Source organism: Fukomys damarensis, unplaced genomic scaffold (assembly GCF_012274545.1).
Source record: "Fukomys damarensis isolate Sample0158 unplaced genomic scaffold, DMR_v1.0_HiC HiC_scaffold_23, whole genome shotgun sequence".
NCBI lineage: Eukaryota > Metazoa > Chordata > Mammalia > Rodentia > Bathyergidae > Fukomys > Fukomys damarensis.
Genome location: NW_022900935.1, coordinates 37,953,952 through 37,979,564, shown reverse-complemented (window position 1 = coordinate 37,979,564; position 25,613 = coordinate 37,953,952). Strand labels below are relative to the sequence as shown.

General features: G+C 41.7%; 1 protein-coding gene and 2 pseudogenes across 1 annotated transcript in view; all 3 read left to right on the top strand.

The window, feature by feature from the left end:
- The first annotated feature begins 571 nt into the window (after positions 1-571).
- On the top strand, positions 572-7,358 carry LOC104864921 (annotated as a pseudogene).
- LOC117287451 lies at positions 1,794-1,935 on the top strand (annotated as a pseudogene).
- A 12,500-nt stretch (positions 7,359-19,858) lies between the features above and the next one.
- Positions 19,859-25,613, top strand: part of LOC104864922 (arylacetamide deacetylase-like 4) — a 10,642-nt gene continuing 4,887 nt past the window's right edge. Inside the window, exons 1-2 of the mRNA XM_010628197.1 lie at positions 19,859-20,026; positions 23,390-23,609. Coding sequence (XP_010626499.1) covers positions 19,859-20,026; positions 23,390-23,609 — 388 coding nt within the window. The remainder of the gene's footprint in view (positions 20,027-23,389; positions 23,610-25,613) is intronic.

Below are 25,613 nucleotides of genomic sequence, written 5' to 3'. Positions count from 1 at the left end.
TACTGCATCGTGACATCTATCTGAAAGGCTGAGTGTCCTGGAACTCAGGACTTTTGCACCCTCAGTGGGTGGCTCACTTGCCCCACCCTGCTCAGACTAGGCATCAGGGCAGCAAGGGTAGAGCTCTGGAGCAGGAGCAGCTTGGCCCCTGGCAGAAGGAAGTCAGGGTGGCAGAGGGGGAGGTGAAGTTGGGCAGGTCAGCAGGGCCCAGGCATGGCCTACAGAGGTCTCGGCCTTGGCTCTTTTACTTCCCCTGGGAGCTTTAAGGTCCTACCCATCCCTGCCCAGCCCTAGGCTCCCTCTCTAGGGTGGTCCCAGGTGCAGATGGCCTAACGTGCAGCAGGGCTGGGATGTGCTGGTGCAGACCTTTGTCATGAGTGCTGAGACCTGACTCAGCTGATCCCCTCTGTTTTTTATCCATCCTCACTGGCCTCACAGTGTTGGTAAGGCTTTCATCTGCTTTCCAAGTGACCCTGGACACTGGAATCACCTAGTGTGATTTGGAAGAGCCTGGCACCCAAGCTTCCACCCAGAGGCCCTGTACACAAGCGTTGGTGAGGCTGGGCTGAGGATGTGGACAGATGCCCTGGTGCCTCTGTGTTCGGATAATGTATATTTGTCAGGGGCTGGGCCCACACTGCACCCAGATTCCTGGCCCACTAATGTGAATGGTCCTGTCTTGCAGAACTTCGGGGGTACCATCCTGTTAATACTTACATCCCATACATTTCTCATGTGCAACTTGCCTAGGCCTTATATATTTCAGATTCCCAAGCTTTCCTTGTTCCTAATTTCTCTCATTGTAAATTGGAGCCCCAAGTTCTACTTCATCAGGGGCATTCAAGAGATTGGGGTCACAAGTCTGGCTTTTCCCAGGTAGAGTTCACCAAAGTCACTTCAGAAGAGGAGCAGAGATAGGACATCTGGCTATGCTCATGCTGACTGTTCTCCTGGGGGCTGGGTGGGGAGATGCTGAGCCTTCCCCTTGGGCTGCGCTGGGCCTGGTTTTGTCTTGCAGATTCTTACCACAATCTGCGCAGTTTCCTGGCCTGGGAGATGGACTCTGTGGTGTGGGGTGCGTTTCTGAGACAGTGCTTGGCTTTTCCATGGGGAGAAGATGGTGTGGAGGAGGTGGTGGTGGTGGGGTTCTTAGGTGGTTATAGAACAAAGAGCAAGGCCCTGAGCCCAGAGGTGCTCATGGACAGGTGCCTGTGACAGGCCCAGCTCCATCCAGAGCAGCATAAACCCGGAAAGAGGCCCGTTGCAGGTGACTGTACTGGGCAGCAGAGCAATAAAGGTAAATAAAAGACCCCAGGGCCCTGAGCTGCCGTGAAGTGTGACCTGGCCAACGAGTAAATGATCTGTAAGAGTGCACCACGGTGTGAGTGAATGTAACTAGTGCAATATGTAGTGAAAATCTTTTAAAATTTCCATTAAGCTTGACACTCTTTAAAAGGTTATTTTCATTAGCTTGTGTTCCAATACATAATAGTAATTTATGCTCCTAAATGCATGCTACAGGTCTTGCTCCTTTTTGATCCCTCTTAGTCTTATCTTTCTCACACTAATCCCCTTGCCCATTCCCAAGAAGAAGTTTGCCTTTTTCTTCTTGTAATTTGTCCTTTATTGGTTCATTTATTTATTACTTATCGGGACACTTAACTTTCTGTGTCTGACTTATTTCCATTAGCAGCATGGTCTCAAGTCCCTTCTCTTCTCCTACAAATGACTGATTTAATTGCATTTTAAGACCAAATTATCTATCTCTCCATTGATCGATCTGCATCTGGTCTATTGCTTCTCGGCCTTTTGGCTAAGATCATGTGTACTATCTATATCTAGTCACATTTTCTTTATCCATTCTTCTGGGCATCTATACTGTTTCCAGGGATAGCGATTGTGAGTTACACTGTATAAACATACAGTGTAAACATTACATGTATAAACATTACATGTATAAACATTAATGTATAAACATTACAGCCCTATAGTGTGATGTCTTTTTTTTTTCTTTCCATGGCATCTTCACTGAAAATGAGTTTACACTATATTAATTGTGGTTACATTTTTGGACTTAAATTTTTCTATCTTTTGGCTTTTTTTTTGGTCTTGGGGATCAAACTCAGGTCCTTGTGCCTGCAAGACAGGCAGTGGAACCACTGAGCTAAGTCCCCAGCCCTAAATTCTTCTCTCTTGATCTGCATATCTACTCTCATATCACTCCCATTCTCTTTAATAAGTGTGTTATTCCTTTTTTAACTTTATTTTTTACTAGGACATATTTGTCCTATGTGTCATACTGATCACATTCCTCATAGGGAGTTTGTATCTGAACATAATATATCTTAATTCTTTTTTTCTCCACATTCCCTTCCCCAGGCTTAAGCCCCTCCTTTCCTCCACATTTACAAAATTTTTGTTTCTATTTTTTCCTTCCATTCTCTTTTACCTTTTTCCTTTTCCCTTTTCTTCCTTCCCTTTCCCCTCCCACTTCCCTTAACCCTCTGTCCATTTGAACATTTCTTTTTCCTACTTCCCAATATCTAGTCTCCATTTTGGTCCTTATTTACACTTTTGGTTTCTCACATAAGAGAAATCATTTGATATTTAAATATGTGCCTGATTTACTTCACTTAAAAGTATGGTTTCAAGGTGCATTCATTTACATAAAATGTCTTGTTTATCCTTCTTCATGGCAGAGTGGTATTCCATAGTATATAAAAAACACATGTTCTTATCTTTTTGGTACCTGGGATCAAATTTGTGCTTGCAAGGCAGGGGGAGGCACCACTGAGCCAAATCCCCAGCCACAAACCATATTGTCTTTATCCATTCACCCACTGATTGACATCAAAAGTGTTCTCAAGCTTTAGCTATTACCAATTGTGCTGCTATAAACATGGGTGTGCATATATTGCTGTGGTATTATTTTAAAAATTCTTTTGGGAACATACCCAGTAGGGGAATAGCTGGATCAAATGAAACCTCTAATTTTAGATTTTTGAAGAATCTCTATACTGATTTTCATATTTTGTATGAATTTACATTCCCATGAACAGTGGAGAATGGTCCCTTTTCCCCCACAGCCTCACCGGCATCTGTTATTGATTGATTTCTTTTTCTTTCTTTCTTCTTTTTTTTTTGGTACCGGGGATTAAACTCAGGTCCTTGCGCGTGTGAGGAAGGCAGTGGAACCGCTGAGCTAAATCCCCTGCCTTGATTTATTTCTTGATGTTAGCTATTTTTATTCTTTTGGGACCTCACCCAGGAGAGTTATGGCAAGGTCAATGGAACTTTTATTTTTAGCTTTTTGAGGAATCTCCATATTGGTTTCTTAGTGATTGTACTAATTACCTTCTCACCAGCAGTGTGTGTGATTCCATTTTCTTCACATCCTCTCCTGCATTTGTTACTTTTGTGTTCTTGATGATAGCCATTCTGACTGGAGTACAGTGGAATGTCAGTGTTACTTTAACTTACATTTCTCTAGTGGCTGAAGATGATGTGTATTTTTTCATACACTTATTGGCCAGTCGCACTTCTTTTGAGCATCATCATTAGTTCCTTTGCCTCGTTTTTATTAGGTTGCTTGTTTTTTAGGGGGTTACATTTTGAGTTTTTATATATTCTAGATACTAGTCCTTATTCAGAAGATTAGTTTGTGAAAATTACTTTACCATTCTGTAGGTTATCTTTTCACCCTCTTATTGTTTCTTATGTCATGAAGAATCTCTGTAATTGTATGTAATCCTGTTTTTGATTCTTTATGTTATGTCCTGTGCTATTGTAGTTCTGGACAGGACATCTTTGCTTTTGCCTATCGCTTCAAGTATTTCTCCTGTGTTATCTTTCAGCATTTTCAAGCTTTGGTTTTATAGATAAGTCTTTGATTCATTTTGATTTGATTTTAGTATAGGATGGATCTAGTTTTAGTCTTCTGCCTGTGGGCAGCCAGTTTTCCCAACACTATTTGTTTACTGGTTATCTTTTTTCCATTGCAACCTTTTGGAGTCCATGTCAGAAATAAGATGGTTGCAGGTGTGTGAAGTTGTTTCTATGTTTTCTGTTATATGCCATTAATCCACATATCTATTTTGTAGCAGCACCATGCTGTTTTTATTGCTATAACAAGCTTTGTAATATAACTTTAAACCCAGTACTTTAATATTTTCTGCTTGGCATTTTTTTTGCTCAGGATTACTTTGGCTCTTCTGGGCCTTTTCTGGTTCCATGTGAAATTTAGAATTATTATTATTTTAGTTCTGAAAATAATGTTTTTGGAATTTTAATAGAGATTACATTCAGTCTATAGCTAGCTTTTGGTGATATGGCCATTTTACCAATATTAATTCTTCTGAGCCAAGAACACGTGTTCCTTTCATTTTCTAATATGATCTGTAATCTCTTCAGAGTTCTGTCATTCTCATTAGAGTGATTATTCACCTCCTTATTTAGGTTAATTTATAGGTATTTAATTTTTGAAGTTATTGTGAACTAATTTGTTTTCCTGCTTGCATTCTTTCTGAGTGCATGCAGTATTGGTACCTAGGAGTGCTTTTGATTTTTATGCGTTAATTTTGTATCCCTGCTGGGGACTTAGCTCAGTGGTTCCACCACCTGACTCTCAAGCATGAAGGCGCCTACCAAAAACAAATCAAAACAAAGTGACAAAAACCCAAATCAACCAAATTTGTGTCCTGAAGCTTGATCCATTAACATAAATGCAAAAACAAAATAAAAAGAATATGTTCTAGGAACACACATGGAAAAGAAGGATATGAAAAGACAAGAAAAGGGATAATAAATGCAGGATTCAGGATAATCCTTCTCACAGGCCAGCACCCAGGTATGGAAAGATGGCAGGGGTATTGAGAGTTGATTTAAGATCATGGTTATGGCCCTGCCATGCTTCTGTTGAGTGCTCTTCAGCTGCTTGTTGCACTGTTAAAAGAATTTCCTCTCTACCAGCTGACCTAGATAACTAGCTAAATATCTGTCAACTACCAGCATGGCAGAAATTGGTATAGAGGGCATTTTAAGACACACCTCTGGTTCTTTGAGGAGAGGTGAGGAGACTTTTATGTGGGTGAAGGGACCATTGGGCTTGTTAATGTGATGCTGGGTTTGTTTCAAGAAATCATTAGACACCGGAGTAGGCAAGTGAGAAAAGTTAAAAGTCACCCTATTAAAAGTTTGCCTCTTCAATGTACACTATCCAACTTTGGCTGACCCAAAGCTGCATAGACAGTACAGCTGTGTGATTTGAACAAGTAACTGAGAATCTCTGTCCTCTTAGATGAGATTCAGCGGAGAAACATCTTGCCAATCCTCAGTGTCCAACTCCCACTGATTGCCAAAGGCCTCAGGGATAATGAAAATCACTTACACAAGGGACGCAGAACAGTGTGAATGAACATCTGCCACAATATTTTGTAGGAAAGTGCTCACTGTGTCATTATTCCGGATATTAAGAGAGACCTAGTCTGTGAGGCAGAGAGGTACCAATGGAGTGATTGGTGCATTGATTCAGTCAGAGGAAGGCCTAGGGCTGCAGGAGGGCTGCAGTGGGTGGTGCCTGGGAGGAGATGCTTGAGAGATGCTGAGACACTGAGGACACCCAAGGCGTCTTTCTTCTCTGGTTCGTATATAAAATGTAAGTGTGAAAACCTACCCAAACACTCTCCCTCCCTGCCTCTCAGTTCAGATGCTAACCCTCTGACGTGTTGCCTAGTCCGTGTGTATGCTCTAACAGACTACCAGAAGCCACGTAGCTGACTGTGTTAGTCTGATTTGTGTCACTATTATCAATACCTAGAAGCTTTAACATCCAAAGGGAAATGGTTTGTTTGTGCCCACAGTTGTAGATATTGTAGCCCCCCAAATTGGCTCACCCCACTTCTTTAGGCCTATGGCAGAGCAAAACCACTCACTTTGTGACCAGGTAGCAAAAAGAGAGAGGGAAGGGGAAGGTATCATAATTTCCTGCAAGCATACACCCCATTAAGTCACACACCTAAAGCTTCTATTACTTTTCAATAGCATCAACCTGAGGGCCAGTATCTAACATGTGGGCCTTTGGCAAACACATGATACAAACTGTAGGATTCTTCCCCTAGACTCCAAAGGTTCACACTCACCTTATGATTCAAATTGCAATATATCCATTTCCAAGATTCCATCAATTCGAAACTGTTCCCACAGTGCTAAAATCGCTGAACTCTGGTCTGTTTGTTCCCATTCAGATAGAAATTCACATCACATATAAATGAGGCTGACCTTTCTTATTTATTTATTCAGTATCAGGGATCGAACTCAGGACCTTGTGCTTGCGAGGCAGGTGTGGCACCACTGAGCGAAATCCCTGGGCCCTGGGGTTATTGTTAATATGTAACTAGGCTGGTCCCTGAGAAGGGAGGGTAGGGCCAGAGATTTAGCTCAGTGGTACTGTGCCTGCCTTCAAGCACACGGTCCTGAGTTCCATCCCTGGTACAAAATAGAAAAAGAAGGGAGGGTAGAAGACACTGAAGCACACCCATGCACACCTGTGCCTGGTTTTCCTCTTCTCTCCTTAGGTACCACAGGCTTCCTGACTACCATCATGCTGTCATTTACCAGGACTGTCTGACTGCCACCATGCACTTCCTGAAGAGGCCTGGAGCATATGGGGCCAACCCCTCCAGGGTGATAATCTGTGGGGAAGGCATTGGTGCAGCATATGTGGCTGTGGTTACACAGATGTTGGTGGGCAGAACTGATCTTCCCCAGATTTGGGCTCAGGTTCTGATTTACCCAACCATCCAGGTCATCTATTTCCAGTTGCCATCCTTTCAGCAAAAAAAAAAAAAAAAAAAAAAAAAAAAAAGGCCATTACTCACTGAAGAGGTGTTCATGACATTTCTATGTAAATATGTGGCCACTGACTTCTGCAGTACCATGTTGAATGGAGCTTGTATGCCCCCAGGTTTTTGGAGGAAGTATGGAAAATGGCTCAGCTCTGATAACATTCCCATCGGGTTTAAGAAGAAAGACCAGGAGCCTCCAGTTCCTTGGTCTTTTAATGAGTCTGCTTATCTGGAAACAGAACATTGGTTTGATACAAAATATGCGCCTCTCCTTGAAGATGATGAGATAATTGCTCAGCTTCCTGAGGCCTTCCTGGTGAGCTGTGGGTATGACATTCTTCGTGATGATGGCTTGCTTTAGAAGAAACACTCAGAAGACCAGGTATCCCTGTGAGCTGGTACTATGTGGAGGATGGCTTTCATGGATGTCTCATTTTATTCAAAAAGGAGCCTTTCTGTTTTCCATGTTCCAAGAACATTATGAATGCTATGGTCAGTTACATAAAGGGCTTATGAAAGGATGGGTGTGTAGCTCAGCAGTATAGCACTGGACAGCATAGTAAAACCCTGGGTTTGACCTTCAACACAACAAATGTATAACTTTCAGAAATGAAAGAAATGTATGGTAATAACATTGTACTCCTGAGTAGTGTGAAACAAGGATTACTTGGCCATAAGATGAGGCCTTTGCTGATTTTTTTTTTGGTACAGGAGATTGAACTCGGGTCCTTGTACTTGAGAGGCAGGCAGCCAAACCACTGAGCTAAATCCCCAGCCCTTTGCTAATTTTTATTAAAGAAGGGGATACTGAACCTATCATATCCAAGGCATGAAAGAAGAGACAGAAACTAGCAATTGTTTGGCTTCAACTTCAAGAAAATCCAAACTGTGTTTCCTTTCATTTTTAGCGACATCCAGTCTTTCATTTAGAAATGTTCTATGACTTTCTTCTTCAGGTAAAATAAATATCAATTGAAGAGAAAAATACTTATAATTTTCCTGAAACTCAATCCATAAAGTCTATGAAGAATAAATTCTTAAATTGACCACATTGTCCATAATGATCCCACATCCAGGCTGACCAGACATTGGTGGGTCAATGGCCTTGATGTAGGTAAGGCCACCTCACCTTTCCTGGTGTCAAGGCCAATGGTCACATCTCAGGTTATACTGGCTCTCGCTCTCTTAACACTTGCTCTTGCATTGACTCTTTCCCTGGCTGCAGTCATGACTGGGTTGGACTACAGGAAGATTTAAAGGTGTTTAGGGAAAGAGAGACATAGGAAAAGAGGCAGGAGAGCAGGAATGACAGAAATGATGGAGCTCTGGGGAGTCATAAGTTTTGGGGGACTCTGGTGTTAATTAGAATTCCTTGGGGCAGATTCCTGGCTGCTATGAGGAGGTTCTCAGAGCCAGAACTGTCTTGAAAAGCTCTGAGTGCCTCTGGAACATGGAAAGTATGTTCTTTGAAGGACAAAGATGTGGCCTCCCGCTGAACCTTTATGTTCTCATTTTTACAAAGGTCTTTTTCTTGCTTGACTGATATCACTCTCTGCTCCCAGGGAAAGAGAAGTGAATCTCTGTCATGTATACAGGGGGTACCTAACAATGGCTACATGTTTGCTTGATGGCTCTGTTGGAGCCCAATTTCCATTGTTGTCCAGTCTCACCAAAGTGATGCAACTGGAGTCGCTCCCTTTCATGCAACCATAACTTTTCTGGATACCAAAGTTATCGCTTGTGACTGATGTAGGAGTGGAGTGGATCCAATAGGTGTCCTGAGTCCTTGCAGTGAGGCTAAGGGTGACTGGGTTACTGGAACATGAGCAGACCTTGTGACTTATGTGTTACAAGTCAGCTGCTTTGATGGAAGAGAATGCCAATTTTCTGTTTCCATCTAACGGCACCATAAATGTGGTAGCTTAACACAATACACTAATTACCTGACAGTATCTGTGGGTCAAGGTTTGGGACACCTTTTAGCTGGGATTTTACATTAAGGTCACTCAGGGCTGCAATCAGAGTATTGAGCTACAGTGTCATGTGAGGCTCAACTGAAAAAGATGAGTCAGGTCTGTAGAAAGAATATGCTAATTTCAAATTGAAACTGACTCAGGATATCATTTGCCTGGTAGCCACTGAACAAAGGCCACCATCCTGAGCTGTGTTAGCCACTGGTTCTATGGTGTTATCCACATGGCAGGTTCCAAATTGCACTTGCTTTTTCAAAGCAACAATGAGAGACAGATGGGATCCACTGGGCACCAGATCTACTCTAATGTAAGTAGGGACACATAGTCAAGTTCATGCTCTCACTTGTGCTATATCTTATCATAAATAAGTCCGAGGTGTGAACATGTGAGGACATGTGAGGTCATGGAGTCCCCTCTGAATCTGCCTTACATGGAAGGCCTCAACTGAAGGTGAAGGGATACAGGCAGATCTGCAACCGTGGGGTTTACCTTCTGGACCCGGTGATCTGGTTGCTCCAAGAGAAATACTGCACCATTTCCAGTGCTAGCTTCACGTTCCACCAAATCACTCCTGTCTGGTTTTCCAGGAAGGGCCCAGAATGCTCTATGAGCCTCTTCTCGATCTATTTCTGATAGTAGCTCTCTGCCCTAGGGCCTATCAGGGGTTAGGACAGAGAAGCCACACCAGAAGTCTATTTTTCTCCTTAAAACTTTGCACACTCAAAGGAGAACAGAGGGTGTGTGAAGGAGCATTGTAGTTAGGAAGGGAGGAGCTTGGTAAAAGCAACAATGACAGATGAAAAAATTTGATACTGGAGCCAGATTTTGTTGGAGTACTTTTAGTTGGGGTGAGGGTTAGTGTTGATGGTTTTAAGAAGATATTTATGGGGGCAAAAATGAGATATAGGAGGAGGAGGAAGAGGAGGAGGAGGTGTACTTTGTGCATTAGGAAAGCTATATGGATGTCAAAACCTTTTGATGTTTGTTTGTGTACCTGTAAAGTGGAATAAAGGTATGGGAGGGTGGAGGCTAGGAAAGATACAAAGATCCAAAGGACTAGATGATATCAATAGATGCAGAAAAGTCTTTTGACCAAATCAAGTGTCCCTTAATGATCAGAATCCTTAAGAAAATAGGTATAGAATAACCATATATGTTTGATAAAAACTATTTATCACAAATAATGGCACGAGCCATCTTAAATGGGTGATCCCCCCAAAGTATTTCCTCTAATATCAGGAACAAAATAAAGATATTGTGGTAGATTAACTAATGGTCAACTTGTAATGCCCAGCTGAACTGAATCAGTGGAAGACCCACTGGAGGATTGTTGCCAACGGCAGAAAAAGAGAACTGGAGGGGAAGATCATGGGCTGTTGCTTTTCTAGGAGAAGCTTGTTGTGGCTGGTTTTCCTGATGCCAGCTTGGCTGTTCTTGTCAGAGGAGGGGTTCAGGGCCTTGCTGTTGCTGAGAATGGCTGCTGTTCTCATCAGAGGAGCTCTGTTCTTCACTGTGAGCATCACTTCCTGTAGATCTCTCGCCCTAGTGACACAAATCTTTCACCCACCAGCACAGGTTTTCTGGTTGCAACACTGGCCTTTGGCCTTCCTGGTGCAGATCTTCAATAAAGATGAGCATGAGACATTGCTGTGGGCTCTGGGTCATTGGCTGGACTTGCGTGGAACATTGTGTGGGATCCAAGCCCTTGGCTGAATTATTTGGATCTCTAGTGTACAGCTAGATCTCTTGCACTCCTCTGCATTTGGCTTTTTAGGTAGCTACTATGAAATAATCCTATAAATTACATGTCCTGTGTTAAATATATTTCCTAGCAAACCTTGACTAGAACAGATGACACCATCATCACTTCTACTTAACATAGTACTTGAAACATTAGCCAGAGAAATCAGGCAAGACAAAGAAATGAGAAGGATACCTATAGGAAAGGAAGAACCCAGATTATCATTATTTTCAGATGATGTGATACTCTATATAGAAGACTCAAAGAACTCCTCTAAAAAACTCTTAGAATTAATAACCAGCTACAGCAACATACCAGAACACAAGATTTAAAAAAACCATTAGCACATTTTTGTACATCAATAATGAACTCTAGATGGAAATTATGAAAATAATGTCAGCTTCAAGAAAAATGAAATACCTAGGAATCAACCTAACCAAGGAAGTGAATGACCTCTACAGAGAAAACTAGAGTACTCTGAAAAAGGAGATTGAAGAAGACATCAGAAAGTGGAAAAGATGACCCTTCTCCTGGATAGGCAGAACCAATATTGCCAACATGGCCAACCTCCCAAAACTACTATGCAGATTCAACATAATCTCCATCAAAATAACAACAATGTACTTACAGAACTAGAGAAAACAGCACTAAATTCATATGGAACCAGAAGAGACCCAGGATGGCAAAAGAAATTTTGAGCAACAAGATGCCTTGCACTACCTGACTTCAAGGTATACTATAAAGCAACAGTGATAAAAAATGGCATGGTACTGGGACAAAAACACATACATAGGTCAGTGGAACAGAATGAAAGATACAGAAGCATCTCCAGACACATTCAAGTGTTTAATCTTTGACAAAGGGGCAAAAACGTGTTGGAGTAAAGACAGCCTATTCAACAAGTGGCACTATGAAAACTCATTATCTGTTTTTGGAAAATGGAAGCTGGACCCTTATATTCACTGTATGCTGAATTGAAATAAAAATGGATCAAAGATCCAAACATTAAAAAAATTAAACTTGTTGGAAGATAAAATAGGTAAAGTACTTGAAGAGATAACATAGGTATAGGAATCTCAGTTGCACAAGAAATAACAGTAAGGGTAAAATTGGATTATATCAGACTAAAAAGCATCTGTACAGCAAAAGAATCATTCAGTAGAGTGAAGAGACTATAGAATAGGAAAAAAAATTTTTTTGCCAGCTACTCCTCAAATGGAAGACTAATATCTAGATTATACAAAGAAGGCCGGGGATTTAGCTTAGTGGTGTCACTGCCTGCCTTGCAAGCACAAAGTCCTGAGTTCAATCCCCAATACAAAAAAAAAAAAAAAAAAAAAAAATATATAAAGTCATTTTCAACAACTTGTCAAATCTATGAGGTCCTGAGCTTAAGAAAAAAAAAAAAAAGAGAGAATATATAAAGAACTCAAGAAAAATTAAACCACCTAAAATTAAAGACTCAGTCAGAAAATGGGTGAGAGAACTGAACAGAAACTTTACAGAGGAAGAAAGTGTTCAACGTCTCTGTTACTAGAGAAATGCAAATTAAAACAATGCTAAGATTCCATCTTACTCTGGAAAGAATAGCAATCACTAAGAAATGAAGCCATAACAAATGCTAGCATGACTGTGGTGACAAAGGAACACTCCATTGTTGGTGGGAATGTAAACTCATTCAACTATGGAGATTTCTTAAGGAGCTGAAATTATAAGTTCCATATAACCTATTTGTCCCCATTCTAGGTATCATCCCCAAGGAGCTTAGGACTTCATGCTACAGCAATACATGCATAGCAGTATTTGTAGCAGCATTTACTAGTAGTATTTTTTTTAATTGAGTTTATTGGTACAATCTAGGTATATAATACAGTTACATTCATTATTGGGATCCTGTACCTTTACATAATAGGACTTGATTCTCATGTTTTCCCCTTGTCCCTGCCCTCCCTTCACCCCCTCCTCCCCTCCTCATTTACAAACACTTTATTTCCATTTTTTCAATTTCTCATATTTTTTTTCCTTTCCCTTATTACCTTTTCCCCACCCTTCCCACTTTCCCTACACCTTTAGCCCTTTACTTCCTATTTCACATTATTAATTATCTCATTAGGATCCTGTGTACTATTTATAGTTTTTCACACCAGAGAAACTATTCGGTATTTCAGTTAAAGAAATCTCTGTATGAACATTAAAAATAGGGAATCCTAAAATAAAACTAAAAAGGAAAGTAAAAGAGAAAGGGCAATGATATAAAATTAAAATAATCCTTAATTCTGAATATGAAAATGGTCCCTTAACATATCTAAATTGGTTCTTGCTCCTGTAGTCTTATTCTTTTTTTTCATTATTTAGAGAATACTTTATTAGTTTCTGTAATCAAACCCATGTAGATATGACCTTACATATTTAACACAGTCGTTACCCCAGTACAAATGGAAAAAAATAAAAAAATTAACATTTCTAGACCAATATGGCTGTCCATTTCTGTACAATGCCAACTCAACACAGTAAATTGGGATAACTTTTTCCAAAGTTGGCAGCACTGTTAAAGTTTCCAAAAATTCAAATTATAAATATATGTATATATATACATATATTTATATTTATATAAAAAGACCAATAATAGCAGTATGTTATGCATCAATAGCAGCAACAGCTTTTCCAGGTTCTGCAGTCATCTGAACAAAATTATAGACATTCAGCACATTGCATTTAAAAAAACAAACAAACAAAAAAACAAAGAAAAGAATACTATCCAGAAAAGAGCAAAGTTCTGTTGTTGTTGTGGTACCTGGCACTATTTTTTTATTAGCATTTTAATCATTATCTGGAAAGAGAACATTCTAGAGTAATATCATTAAATACAGCTCTGATAAAGCATGGTCACTACTATGTATCATGAAGCAGGTACAAGATACTTTACATTCACAGAGGTATGATACAGTACTGTCCTACATCAATAATAATAGAATCAGTTTTGGTTTGAAATTTGCTTTGTCTGCAAATAAGATTGCTACACCTGCTTTTTTCTGGGCTCCTGTCACATGGAGAGTTGTTTTCCATCCTTTCACTTTCAGTCTATGGGCTTCTTTTTGCACTAGGTGTATTTCTTGTATACAACGTATTGTTGGATTTTGCTTCTTATTCCATTTTGCCAGTCTGTTTCTCTTGATTGGTAGTGGTGAGTTGAGGCCATGGACATTGCTGGTTATAACTGATATGTACTGACTTATTATTGGCATGTTTTTGGCCTTTTGTTGACTGTTTTTACTTTTTCACCTTCTCCTTTTAATTTCTTGCCTTGCCTATTTGATTTGCTCTGTTGGGCCTCATGGTGTTGTTGCCTTCATTGTCTTTTTCTAGGATCTTGTTTAGAATTTCTTGTAGTGTTGGTTTGGTATTCATGTAGTTTCTCAGGTGTTCTTTGTCTTGGAAGTGTCTTATTTCCCCATTCATTTTGAAAGAGAGTTTTGCAGGATACATCAGTCTAGGTTGGAGTTTGTTCTCTTTTAGTACTTGAAATATCTCATTCCAGGCTCTCCTTGCCCTCAAGGTTTGTGTTGAAAAGTCTGCTGTGGTTTTGATGGGCTTTCCTTTGCATGTGATTTGTTTCTTTTCTCTTACTGCTTGTAGTATTTTGTTCTTCTGTTGGGTTTCTGGGATCTTGATTATTATATGTCTAGGTGTAGTTTTTTTTTTTGATTGTGGCTAGTTGGGGGTCCTATATGCCTCAGTTATCTGAATGTCAAATTCTTCCCCTCTGTTTGGGAAGTCTTCTGTCATTAACTGTGTGAACAGCTTTTTTAAGTCATTTGTATTTTCTCCTGCTACTTCATGGATTCCTATGAGTCTTATATTATTCTTCTTTGCATCATCTAGGAGTTGTTGGATCGATTTCTCATGATCCCCTACTGTTTTTAAGAGACCACTCTTTTCATGGTAATTGACTGCAATCTTGTCTTCTATATCTTAGAGTCTATCTTTGCATTCTTTTATTCTGTTGTGTACACTTTCAGTGGAGTATTTAATCTCCTGGATATCTGTTTGAATCTGTTTTATGGATTCCATTTCTTTCCTATGTTGGGCATTTATTTTTTCCACTTCTTTCTCATGCTGGGCCTTCATGGCTTCTATCGTGGTCCTGAGCTCATCTATTCTTTTGTCAGTTTCTGCTCTAGAGTCTCATATCATGACTTTCCATTTTATCTGGGAAATTATTTCTGTTTTGAATTTTTCTAGAGCCTGATTGATCTGTTTTGTTACTTCCTGTGCTTTGAGTTCAGGGTGTCCTGGTGGTTCACTATCAGCCTTTTCATCCTCATTTGCCCTACTGTTTGCCATTGGTGAACTGGAAGTCTGTCTTTGTGTCTTGCTTAAGTGGTTTCTCATATTTATTTTTGTGGTAGGGCTGTCCTTGGTTTAATCTCTGGGTTATCACCGAAATCTTCCTGATATAGTTGGGCCCTAGCTTCTGTGTCTCTAACGACCCACGGACATTCTCATCTTCATAACATCAGAGAAAACAGCTCATCAAATCAACCACAATCCTGTATCCCAACTGATACAATCAGCAGCACATTAAGATCAAGCACAACATGGAAACCGACCACCTGTGGTAGTCACTAGTCTATCACCCTTAAACCATTTGAATTAAATTGAAATCAAGAAGCAGTCCAGAACATGTCTGCAGTGAACAAACTTGTCAATATAGTATATTTACCATTTAATGGCTCAGACAGATCTAGGACACAAGACCCCTGATCTCAGTTAGCTGATGGCTGAACCCCATGATGCAGACTGACCTCGGGCTGCAAGGCCCAGATTGAGTTCCCCTAACTTCTGAATGGTTGAACTCCACACCATTCTACTACAGGTTTCCCACACCCTTTCTTTAAAGATGTTCACAGTTGGGAATTCAGAAAATACCCTTGATGGCCACCTCTGCCTCTGCAGAGTGGGTCCAAAGACTGGCACAATAAGGAGGTCTGAGAGTGCACGCAGCGGGGTGGGGGGAGGTAAGGGGAGTTATGGGGGTTCAGGGGCACCCGCCCTGCTACCTTCCTGATGTTGGATCAATGGTGGCTCCATGCGGTAGAGGGTGTGGCTCTCCTTCCCACGGTGGATCAGGGCTCAGGCTACCTTCCGGCCCCTGGAGGATGGTGGCTCTGGGTGGGAGAAGGCCTACTAGTAGTATTTAGAACAAAATAAACAAGGAAAAGATATCCTTGCCAATTCAAATTTACTCAATTGCTGTCAAGTACAGTCCTTCCTCCCCTTCTTTTCTTCTCCTTGGATGTGGCTGAAGTCCTGGAGGGGTCCATCCATCATCCTGGAAACTGCAAGGGCAGTAATCTGCCTTGCTCCTCACCTGCATGCAGGTGGCTGATCATGTTTTCTTAGGCACAGACAATATACCAGAGTGTTCCCTGGAAGTTCAGCATCTTCCTGTCTAGTTTTGACCCCCACTAATCATAGTTTTTGTTGAGATTCGCTATTCTGAGAGTCAGAAACCCTCTCCTTGTCCCTTCTGATTCATCTGAAGCCTCAGCTAGGAGTCAGCTCACCTGAAACCACAGTAGGTGTACAACACAAAAATTTGTAACAGCTAAATCCTGGAAGCAGCCTGTATACACATTGACAGATGACTGGATAAAGAAAATGTGGTATCTATATATCATGGAATACTACTCATCTATAAAGAAAGACAAATTTGAAATTTTTGTAGGAAAACAGGTGCACCTGGAAAATATAATGTTGAGTGAAATAAACCAGAAATATGAGTTTAAGTATCATGTGGTACCTCTCATTTGAGCGAGGCAAGGTACAAACAAAGAGAATAATAAAGGATGGATAGAAGAGAACAAGGAGATAGATTTCTTGCAAGGGGGAAGAGGTCTAAGGGAAAAAGGAAGAGGGAAACATGAAATAAGTAGAATAAAGATATGCTATGTACAGGAACCTAAGAACCTCAATGAATGTAGATATTTTATGCTATAACATGAGCTAAGATTACTAAAATCAAGAAGAATGAAAATCAGAGCAGGAGAATTAGAGGAGGAGTGGGTGGGTAAGGGAAGGGGAAGGAGATAAAACAAAACAAAACAAAACAAAAAAAAACCAAGCTGTAGTATACACCACATGCAACCACTTCCCCATGACCATAAACTGAGTATATTGCAAACATATATTTTTGAAACTTTTTAAAAGTTAAAAAAATAGAAAAAGGTTATAAATAAGCTAAAGTTAATAATGCATGACACATACATACCTTTGCTATGTGCCTCGCTTCCCTTTTGGACCAACATTAGCTAAACAACCATACTTATAATTACAGGTTGAGTGAAATTTGACCATAGTTGCCCAAGTTATAATTTTGTTGTACAAAATCCCTTTGAGAAAGACCCTCAACAGCAACCCATGTTTTGGACACCTCCTGTTGCTCAGGAGGCTTCTCTCAATAAATCTTACCTACTCTTAACCATCTTTGTCCTCATATCTATTCTTCAGTAGTGGGAGACATGAACCCAGCACATCTGAAATATAACACACCACAATTTGTAGGAAAATGGATGCACTTTGAGACCATAATGTTAAGTGAAATAAATCAGATGCACAAGCTTAAATATTGCATGATTTCTCTTATTTGTGAAATCCAAAGTATATATAAGGAGCCAAAGAAAAGCTAGATAATAGGAAGTAGATGGGTAGATCTTTCTGAAAGTGGATGAGTATAAAGAGGTGGAAGGTGTTATAGCTTGTGTCTAGATGTCCCCCAAAAGCCTCACACGGTGACAATTTTTCAGAGGTGACTGCATTTAGTGTGTGACACTGGGATTGATTGGTGGTGCAATGCTAGGATCAAGATCACTAGGATTAAGTGTGAGTGCTACCTGCCCTAAGTATCCTGTATAATATAAGTGATAGAAGGAGCTGTGGTCATCCCCTGTTGCTTTCCTACCTTTTTCCCACCCTGAACTGTTTCTCCTTGGCAAGGCCTCTCTGCCATGCTGCCCTGCCTGGGAGCCAGCTGACTAGGAACTGAAACCTCTACAAACTGTGAGTTAAATAAACCTCTCCTTCTTTAACTTTGGGTGTTGGATATTTTGTCTCAGCAATGAGAAAAGTAATTAACAGAGGGAGAGGGAGGCAGGGGAGGAAGGGGAATGAAAAAAGGGAATCAAGATGTGTTATGTACAACTCCTCACAAGGCATGTAAACATTATGTACCACAAACATGTACTCCAAACGGGGATCAAGAGATGGATGGGGGAAAGAGGGAAGGGAAAGGGGATGTAAAAAGGAATCAAGAGGTATTTTGTACACATACCAACTCCCCACAGAGAATAAACTTTTTATGTTACAAAGAAATATTCCCTCCACACTGCAAAGCCAGGATTATAGCCAAGGTCCATACAATGCAGAAGCAAGAAATAAAAATTTTCTCTGATGGAATATCACCACATTCTTCTTCCCTGGCAAAACTTTGGTGACAAGACAAAGAATATCATTTATCTTGATGTTCGTAGAGTGGGAAAAATTGTGTATTTGGAAGTACTAATGAGCAAAAACTGTATACCCAAGCGATAGCAGAAGTGTTGAAGACTTCTGCTATATCTGTGCAAAGAATGGTTTGCAAGAGAGAGAGCACAGATAAACCAATTGTGCACACATTGGTAAATATCACAGACATGGTGCTGAGTGAAAGAATCCTTGGAGAAAGAAGACAGCATCGTTCCATTTATGTAAAATTCAGAAATCAGTAAGATAAATCTTAGCTGTTAGTTGGAGGAAACCAGCCTCTTTTGGTAGGTGTGTAATAGGGGTGTGGTTTGGATGGGCCGAAGGGGTCATCAGAGATATGTTCCATCCTGATTTGGGGGTTGATTATTCATTTTGTGAATATTCCTCAAGCTGAACACTTCATTTATGTGCACTTTTACATAAGCATATATGCACACAGATATATTAATTATAGATAAATAAACCTCAAATACTTTAGAGGGATTCTGGCACAGCTGCATACATTGTGATATTATTTGCATTTGCCCATATGTGCAGGCCACCTAAATGTCCATTATTGTTTGAGTGGGTAAGCACAGTGAGGTTCTGTAGCTGTATCTCAGTGGTAGAGCATATGCCTAACATGCAGAAGGCTGTGGGTCTTATCCCCACACGGGAAACATGGTAAAAATTTGGTATATACATATAATGGATATTATTCAGCCTTTTAGAAGAAAATCTTATCATATGTTAGTGCTTGGCTGAAGTGTGAGAACAATGTGCTAAAGTGGAGTAAGCCAGTCTCGAAAACACAAACTCTGCATAGTTTTATTCATAGTAGACAAAATAGTTTCAGACTCTAAGAGAGTAGCATTTTTGTTGTCAGGGACTTGGCACTGAGAGGGGGGTGTTCAAGGGTATAGCATTGCAGTTTTGCAAGACAGCTACCTGTTGCACAAGATATATTTAGATAACACTTTGGTTTGCACACTTAAAAATGGTTACAATGGTACATTTTATATTATGTGTTTTAAATTAATTAAATAAAGAACTGAGAGGAATGGTTCACCTGTCTTCCTATCAGTCCTTCCCTAGACATTGAGAAGGTAGCACCTGTAAAATTCTATGTGCTGGACTCAGCCCTACTTAGGGAATCTAGCTAGAGCAGGGCTCAGCCAATTGCTCCAAAGACTCTGGAGATGGTTCGTATGAATCCCACTATGCCAGGTAAACCGAGGCCTCACCAGGCCTCCCATTCCCTTTCAGAAAATAGTACCAAGGCCCACATGCTTTGTTCCATGAGAGAAAGAAATGATCAGAACTATTTTGGGAAACAAGCTTAAAAAACACCTGTAGTACACTCTCCAGGCGTAAAAGAGTTGGATATGAGATCTGCTTTGGTCACCCTAAGCAGATTCTCTTGTGGGATTTGAGCCTTGTCTCCTATTTTAATCAGAAGGTCAGCATAGGTGACCCTGTGTGACCCACACGAGACTACCTTTTCAGATCCCCCAGAGCTGAAATTCATTATAGGCCCACTCCCTTCTCATCTATGGAAAGACCACTTCTTGAACTCCCCTTGGTGAGCACCGTGGACTTTTCTGGTCACTATATTCCTTGGGGATTCGATTCTGTAAGCTGCCTTTGCCTAGTTAACTTCTAAGAGGCCAGGCCAAACCATTGCATCAGGCAAAAATAGAAAATGTAGGTGGAGCTGGAGCCCATATAATCAGCCTGGTTCTCCTCACCACACTCCTATGCTGTTTTTTTGGTGGAGCAGCTCCCTGTGGCTTCAGACTATGGTTGTCCTGTTGCTGGTGCTGCCACTGGGCCTGGCCATCTTTCTCCTGGGGCTCTTTGTCTGGACCATCTTTAAGCATTTCCTCACCACAGAGGTCCCCTCTGCCTTGCAACATCCTGTCAAGTTCAGAATTCTGGACTGCGTATTTATCTATGTGATGACTTTGGTGAGTGTTCTCTCAGGCTCCATCATGAGATGGGGGTGCTAGTGCTGTGCCTCAAGCTTTTTTCCCTTTTTTCTTTCCCTCCCCTGATTTCCTCAAGACAGACAAGGTAGGATTTTACACACTTTTGTATCTGCTCCTCTTTCTCCTTCTCTCTTTCCTTTCCTTCCTTTATTGTTTCCCTCCTTCCTTTCCCTCTTCCTCCTTTTCTTCATGTTGTCTTTATTTTCATCTCTTCATTCCTTTCTTTCTTCCATCATAGTTTTTGTTCCTTCTCTCCTTGTTGTCTTCTCTTTTCTATATTTCTTTCTCTTGTTTCCTTTGACCTATCTTCCTCCCCTACTGTACTCGCTCTTGCTCCCTCTTCTTTCCTTCTCTTTTCTCTTGCCTTCATTTTTCCCTGTTACATTTCCTTCACAGCTCTTTTCTCCTTCTTTTCTTACATTCATGCTTTCTTCACTCTTTCTTTTCCTTATTTACTTCCTTCTTTGCTTCTTTTTCTCCTTCTTTTCATCACCTCTCCTTCCTATTCTCTCTCCCTCCTTTCTTCCTGGTCTGGCTCCCCTCACTAACTGCCTCCCTCTCTTCTTTCATAATCAAATGATTACCAAGTACAATCAGTGAGCTCTTTTCTGAGGACCGAATAGCAATTTCAGACCTAGTCCCTGCACACCAGGTGCTTCATGGAGACTGACACCTTCAGTGCAGCATCCTTCCCACTCCATGCACTTACCTGTTTCCAGGTGTTTGTCTGTGCAACTATAAGTCCCTTGAAGGCAGGGACTACTATATTCAGTTTTAAACTAGGCTCCAAGTAGAGCGCCAGGTTCCTCATAAATACTATTTATTGATAAAAAGATAAGTAAATTCAGCCACAATTTCAGGGTGGTCTTACAGCTGGTCTCTGAGCAGAGCTTTGGGGTGAGACGCTGGCAGTAGTTCAGCACTTGCTTAGAGTTGCAGCAGAATTGGGAAGAAGGGTTTTTCTCATGTAGGGGGCAGGCAACTTGAATTAATCTCAATGTCTCAACCCTGGGCACCTAGAAGAGGCCAAAAACTCACACACTATCTCTGAGGGCAACTGTACAGGAGGTGAGGAAATATAAAGGTAAACACATAAACTACAGCCAGAGCGTGTATATATTCTTTTTTTTTCCAGTGCCAGGGATTGAACTCAAGACCTTGCGCTTGTAAGGCAGGTGCAGCGCCACTGAGCTACATCCTCAGCCCGAATGTACATTTTCTCATACTGCCTCTCACTAGCTGTGTGATCATTGGCCACTTGTCAAAACTTCCCGTGTCTCAGTTTCGTCTGTGAAATGGGGATGATGGTGTCTGTCTCATTAGGTTGGTAACAACATTAGATGACAAGTAAAAGAGATTAATAGGTTCAGGAATATTTGTTTAAAAATAATCTGTCCCTGGACAGTTGGTGTAGTTTGTCACCATGGGCATGGATCACTTCAAGTCTGAGCTCCACCACCAGCTAGTTGAGACTTCCTGGAAATTAGCATCTCTGGGCTTCAGTGTTTCTCGTTTACCCTTGTCTGAGCTCCCGTGCACAGCCTATAGGAGTTGTCATCCAGATACTTGGTGACTGTTGAAGAAAGACACTAAAGGTTGGGAGAGTCCCATTTTTCTGGATCTCTTAGATAAATAGGGCCTTTGGTTTTAGTTCTGGAGCCTCAAACTAGCCTGTAATTCCTTAGGACCAAGATAGACACCGAATATCAGATTGGTAGAAATGATCCAAAACAACTACAGTGAACTTTGTGCATGAAAGATCTTACCTTGCAATTCTATTTCACAAAATATCTGGGTAGTGGCTTGTTTGTAACTAGAATAGAGTATAATGAAAAACACACTAGGTAAATACACAGGGTGATAAAAAATGTAGGGAATGTTTACATTTAAAAAAATTCATTACAGTCACATGCACATTGCTGTTGTCTCCCCCCAAACATGCCCCTCCAACAGACTCACCCTGTCATTCCTTCCCCTTTCTGGAGCACATCCGGCAGTCCTCCCTTACAAATGTCTTTATGAGCTATGATAACAGAATAGCGTGGCTGTTGCTGAACAGTGCCACTCAAGAGACAGACGGTCCTCATCCACCTTGCCCACATCATAACCTGACTTCCGGCTCTTCATCAAAGTCAAAGAGACCATGAAAGGTAAATATTTTGAATGGATTCAGGGCATCAAGGCAGCCATATGAGCAAAACTGAAAACACTCATGAAGAAAACATCCACAGAAGCTTCAGAAAAAGGCAAGAATTATGGAAATATGTTTAATTAGAGAGCAAGTATTTTGAAGGAAATTAAATTTTAAACACACATTATACTTTTTATGATACCTTATATGTAGTTCTTTGTCAATACTCACCCCTTCTGAGCAAATAGCCAACAGCCCCAGATGATCATATTACTCTTTTCTGCTGAACACAAACATAGCTTAAGGATACTCTGTAACCCAGAGCTGCAGGTTTGAAATGATGAGTTTTGTTTGGTACCAGGGATCGAACTCAGAAACTTGCACTTGCCAGGCAGGCAGGGCGCCACTGAACTACATCCCCAGCCCCATAGTGGTGAGTTTTGACACAAATGACCAAACAGCTTTGCCATTCCCTTTGGATAGAATCCAGTACAGAAACAAAATGAAGAAGGATGTAAGTCAGATAGATGCCTTTGACAATTGACAGTCTTCATTTCAGTCTTTTTCTCATGGTGCCCTAAAGTAGGCTGCAACATTGGCAAATTCACACCAATCTCAGTATTTTATCTGCTGCTCTAACAGTACCACAGAACAAGTCATTTATGAACAAGTCTTTTTTGGCTCGCAGTTAAGGATGTTGGGAAAGACATGAGTAGGCCATCAGCTATGGGTTTGGCCACGGTGCCTTGCAACATCTCCTGGCAAAAAGTCAAACATGCTTGTGCTTGCAGGACCAAAAACATGAACTGAACTCATCCGTTTTTAGGACCTCACCGCAGAGGTGACTTACCTACTCCCTCTGTTGCAGATTGCATAGGTATTGGAAGGGGAGTGCCCATCACCTCAGAAAGATTCCACCTCTTAATTCTGTTACAACAGCAATGAAATTTCAACATGAGTTTGAGGGCGGACAAATATTCCAATCATGGCAATGCCATTATACAATCAGGACTATGTGGCTGTGCACCCTGAAAACCTGGCTCTTACTTGAACACAACCCAGAGCCCACTGAGATGCAATGAAGAGTCAAATACACATGCAGGAGGCAGGAGAGAAGCACAAGAAGCCTTGGGAGTGATGGTAGCGAGGAGACCTGTCCTCCTGATCTTAACCGCCCCTCTACTTCACTTTCTTCCTCTTACCTTCGACAGGGGAACATACTAGAGAAGCTGAGGATTTGCTCCATGCCCAGCATTGCCCAATTTGTCCTTGACAGACTTTTCGTAAAGAAAAACGACCCTAAAGTGGTGGTGACTGACCTGCGCTTTGGAACAATCCCTGTGAGGCTGTTTCAGCCCAAGGCGACAGCGTGCAGCTCCCGGGGAGGCATCATCTTCTACCACGGGGGAGCCGCGCTGTTGGGTAGCCTGGGTAAGGAGCTTGTCAATGTGTGGAAGAGGAAGAGTGTTGGAGCATGGGTAATTTTGTCCAAGATGGCAGAAGAGTCTCATGAAGTCAGTCAAAGAAATCAGGAGGCTCTAGGAGCTTCTTCAGAGGAGCCAAGGGAGGGCTTGGGACTCACTAAATTTAGTGGAATCACTGCCTCTGGGCAATGGTTTCTGTTATATGATAGTCTGGGTCCTTTGGTAGTGCATTAGCTGTTGATCCCCCCTTCTCTTCCCACTCACATTACAGACATTGGCCCACCCTGTTAGTCCCAGAGTGACTTTCAACCTGTGTGCTGTCCTCAGCTCTGTAGGATCATGGGGATACAAACCTACCTTCTTTTGCTTACACCTTTTCCTTCCAGGAGGATCCTTCTGCCTGATTCTCTGCACTTGCAGCTCAATCAGCCTCAGAGATGACCCCAAGGCTTGGATGTACCTCAGTGTCAGGGCATTTGCCTAGCATGAGCAAAGTCCTGGGTTCTACCATCAGCACTACCAAAAAAAATGTCCACACTCTCCTTCAGACATTAGCTGGGAACACATCCCATCCATAAATCCTATCCTTGTGAACAGTCTTCACTCTCAGAAGCCCGAAGCCATGATCTCCCAGGTGCCAGCCTGTGTTTGGGGAGGATGTAATTTCTAAAGGTAAAACCAAGATGGGTCAGCAAATATTTACCGAGCACTTGCTATTAGACCCTTTCCACGAACAAGGCACTCAGAGAAGTACAAGAAAGGCCCAGGCCCTAATCTCAAGTGCCTCTCCATCAGTGAAGGAACTGGACAATGTGGGCTGGAGAATTGACATAGTGGGTATTTCATATGCTGATAAACCAAGGTGGGCTGGGTTCCTCTATTTGGACCAAGTCTCTTCAAGAAGGTTAGGAGCCCAGGCTGAGGAGATCAGGAAGAGTCGGTATTACAGAGGAGGTGTAGGTCATTTTGAGCCAGGTAGGGTTCTGGAGGCAGGTGCCCTAGGCTCTAACATGAGGGGCACTAAAATCTTCAGTGATTAGGACAGTTAATTCTGCACTTGACAGCAATATTTAAAGAGACAATATAAATGTAACAGACTAAGTTGAACTGAGGCAGGGCTGAGTGGCTTTTAAAAATGCAAAGTAGAAGCCTGTTTAAGACATTATTTTGCTCATTGAAGCATATTTAGCCTTAGTTTTGGTTTTATAATATTTTGCATCAATATACTGTCTGGAAGGCTGAGGGTCCTGGGGCCCTGGATTTTGCACCCACAGTGGATGCCTCCCTTACTTCCCCCTGACCTGGCCTTGCTCGCTCAGTCTAAGCAGCAGGGCAGCCAGAACAGAGCTCTGAAGCAGGAGCGGTTTGGGCTTTGAGGGCAGAAGGAAGCCAGGGTGGCAGAGCTGGCAATGAAGGTGGACAGGTCAGCAGGGCCCAGGTCGTGGCATGCAGAGGTCTCAGCTTTGGCTGTTTAACCTCCCCTGGCAGTATTAGGGTCGCACTCACCTCAGCTCTCCCCCAGGCTGAGGCTCTCTCCAGGGTGGGCCCCTGGGACCTGTCTCAGGTGACCTCATGTGCAGTGGGGCTGAGCCCTTCAGGGTAGACCTTTCTCACAGGTGCTGACCCCTGGACTCAGCAGGCCTCTCAGAGCGTCTGCTTCTGTTTCTGCTCTATTGTGACTGTATCCCCCACCCAAGGCCTCTCCTGGCTCCTCTGAATGTGAACATCACCTGGTGTGATTTAGAAAATCTTGATTCCCAACTTCCCACCCAGAGACCCTGTTGCCAGGATTTGGGGTCAGCCCTGCAGACCAGCGGATAGGCTCCCTGGTACCTCTCTGCTGAGAACATAGGCTGGGGAAGGCTCTGAGCCCAGTTTTGGGCCCGCAGCACAGCCTACTCACATCAATGGACCCGCCTTCTAGAGTTTTAAATGAATTCCCCTGTTCATAACATGTCCCATCCAGCCATTACTCATTTCTTTACCAATATAGGTTTTTTTTTTTTTTTGT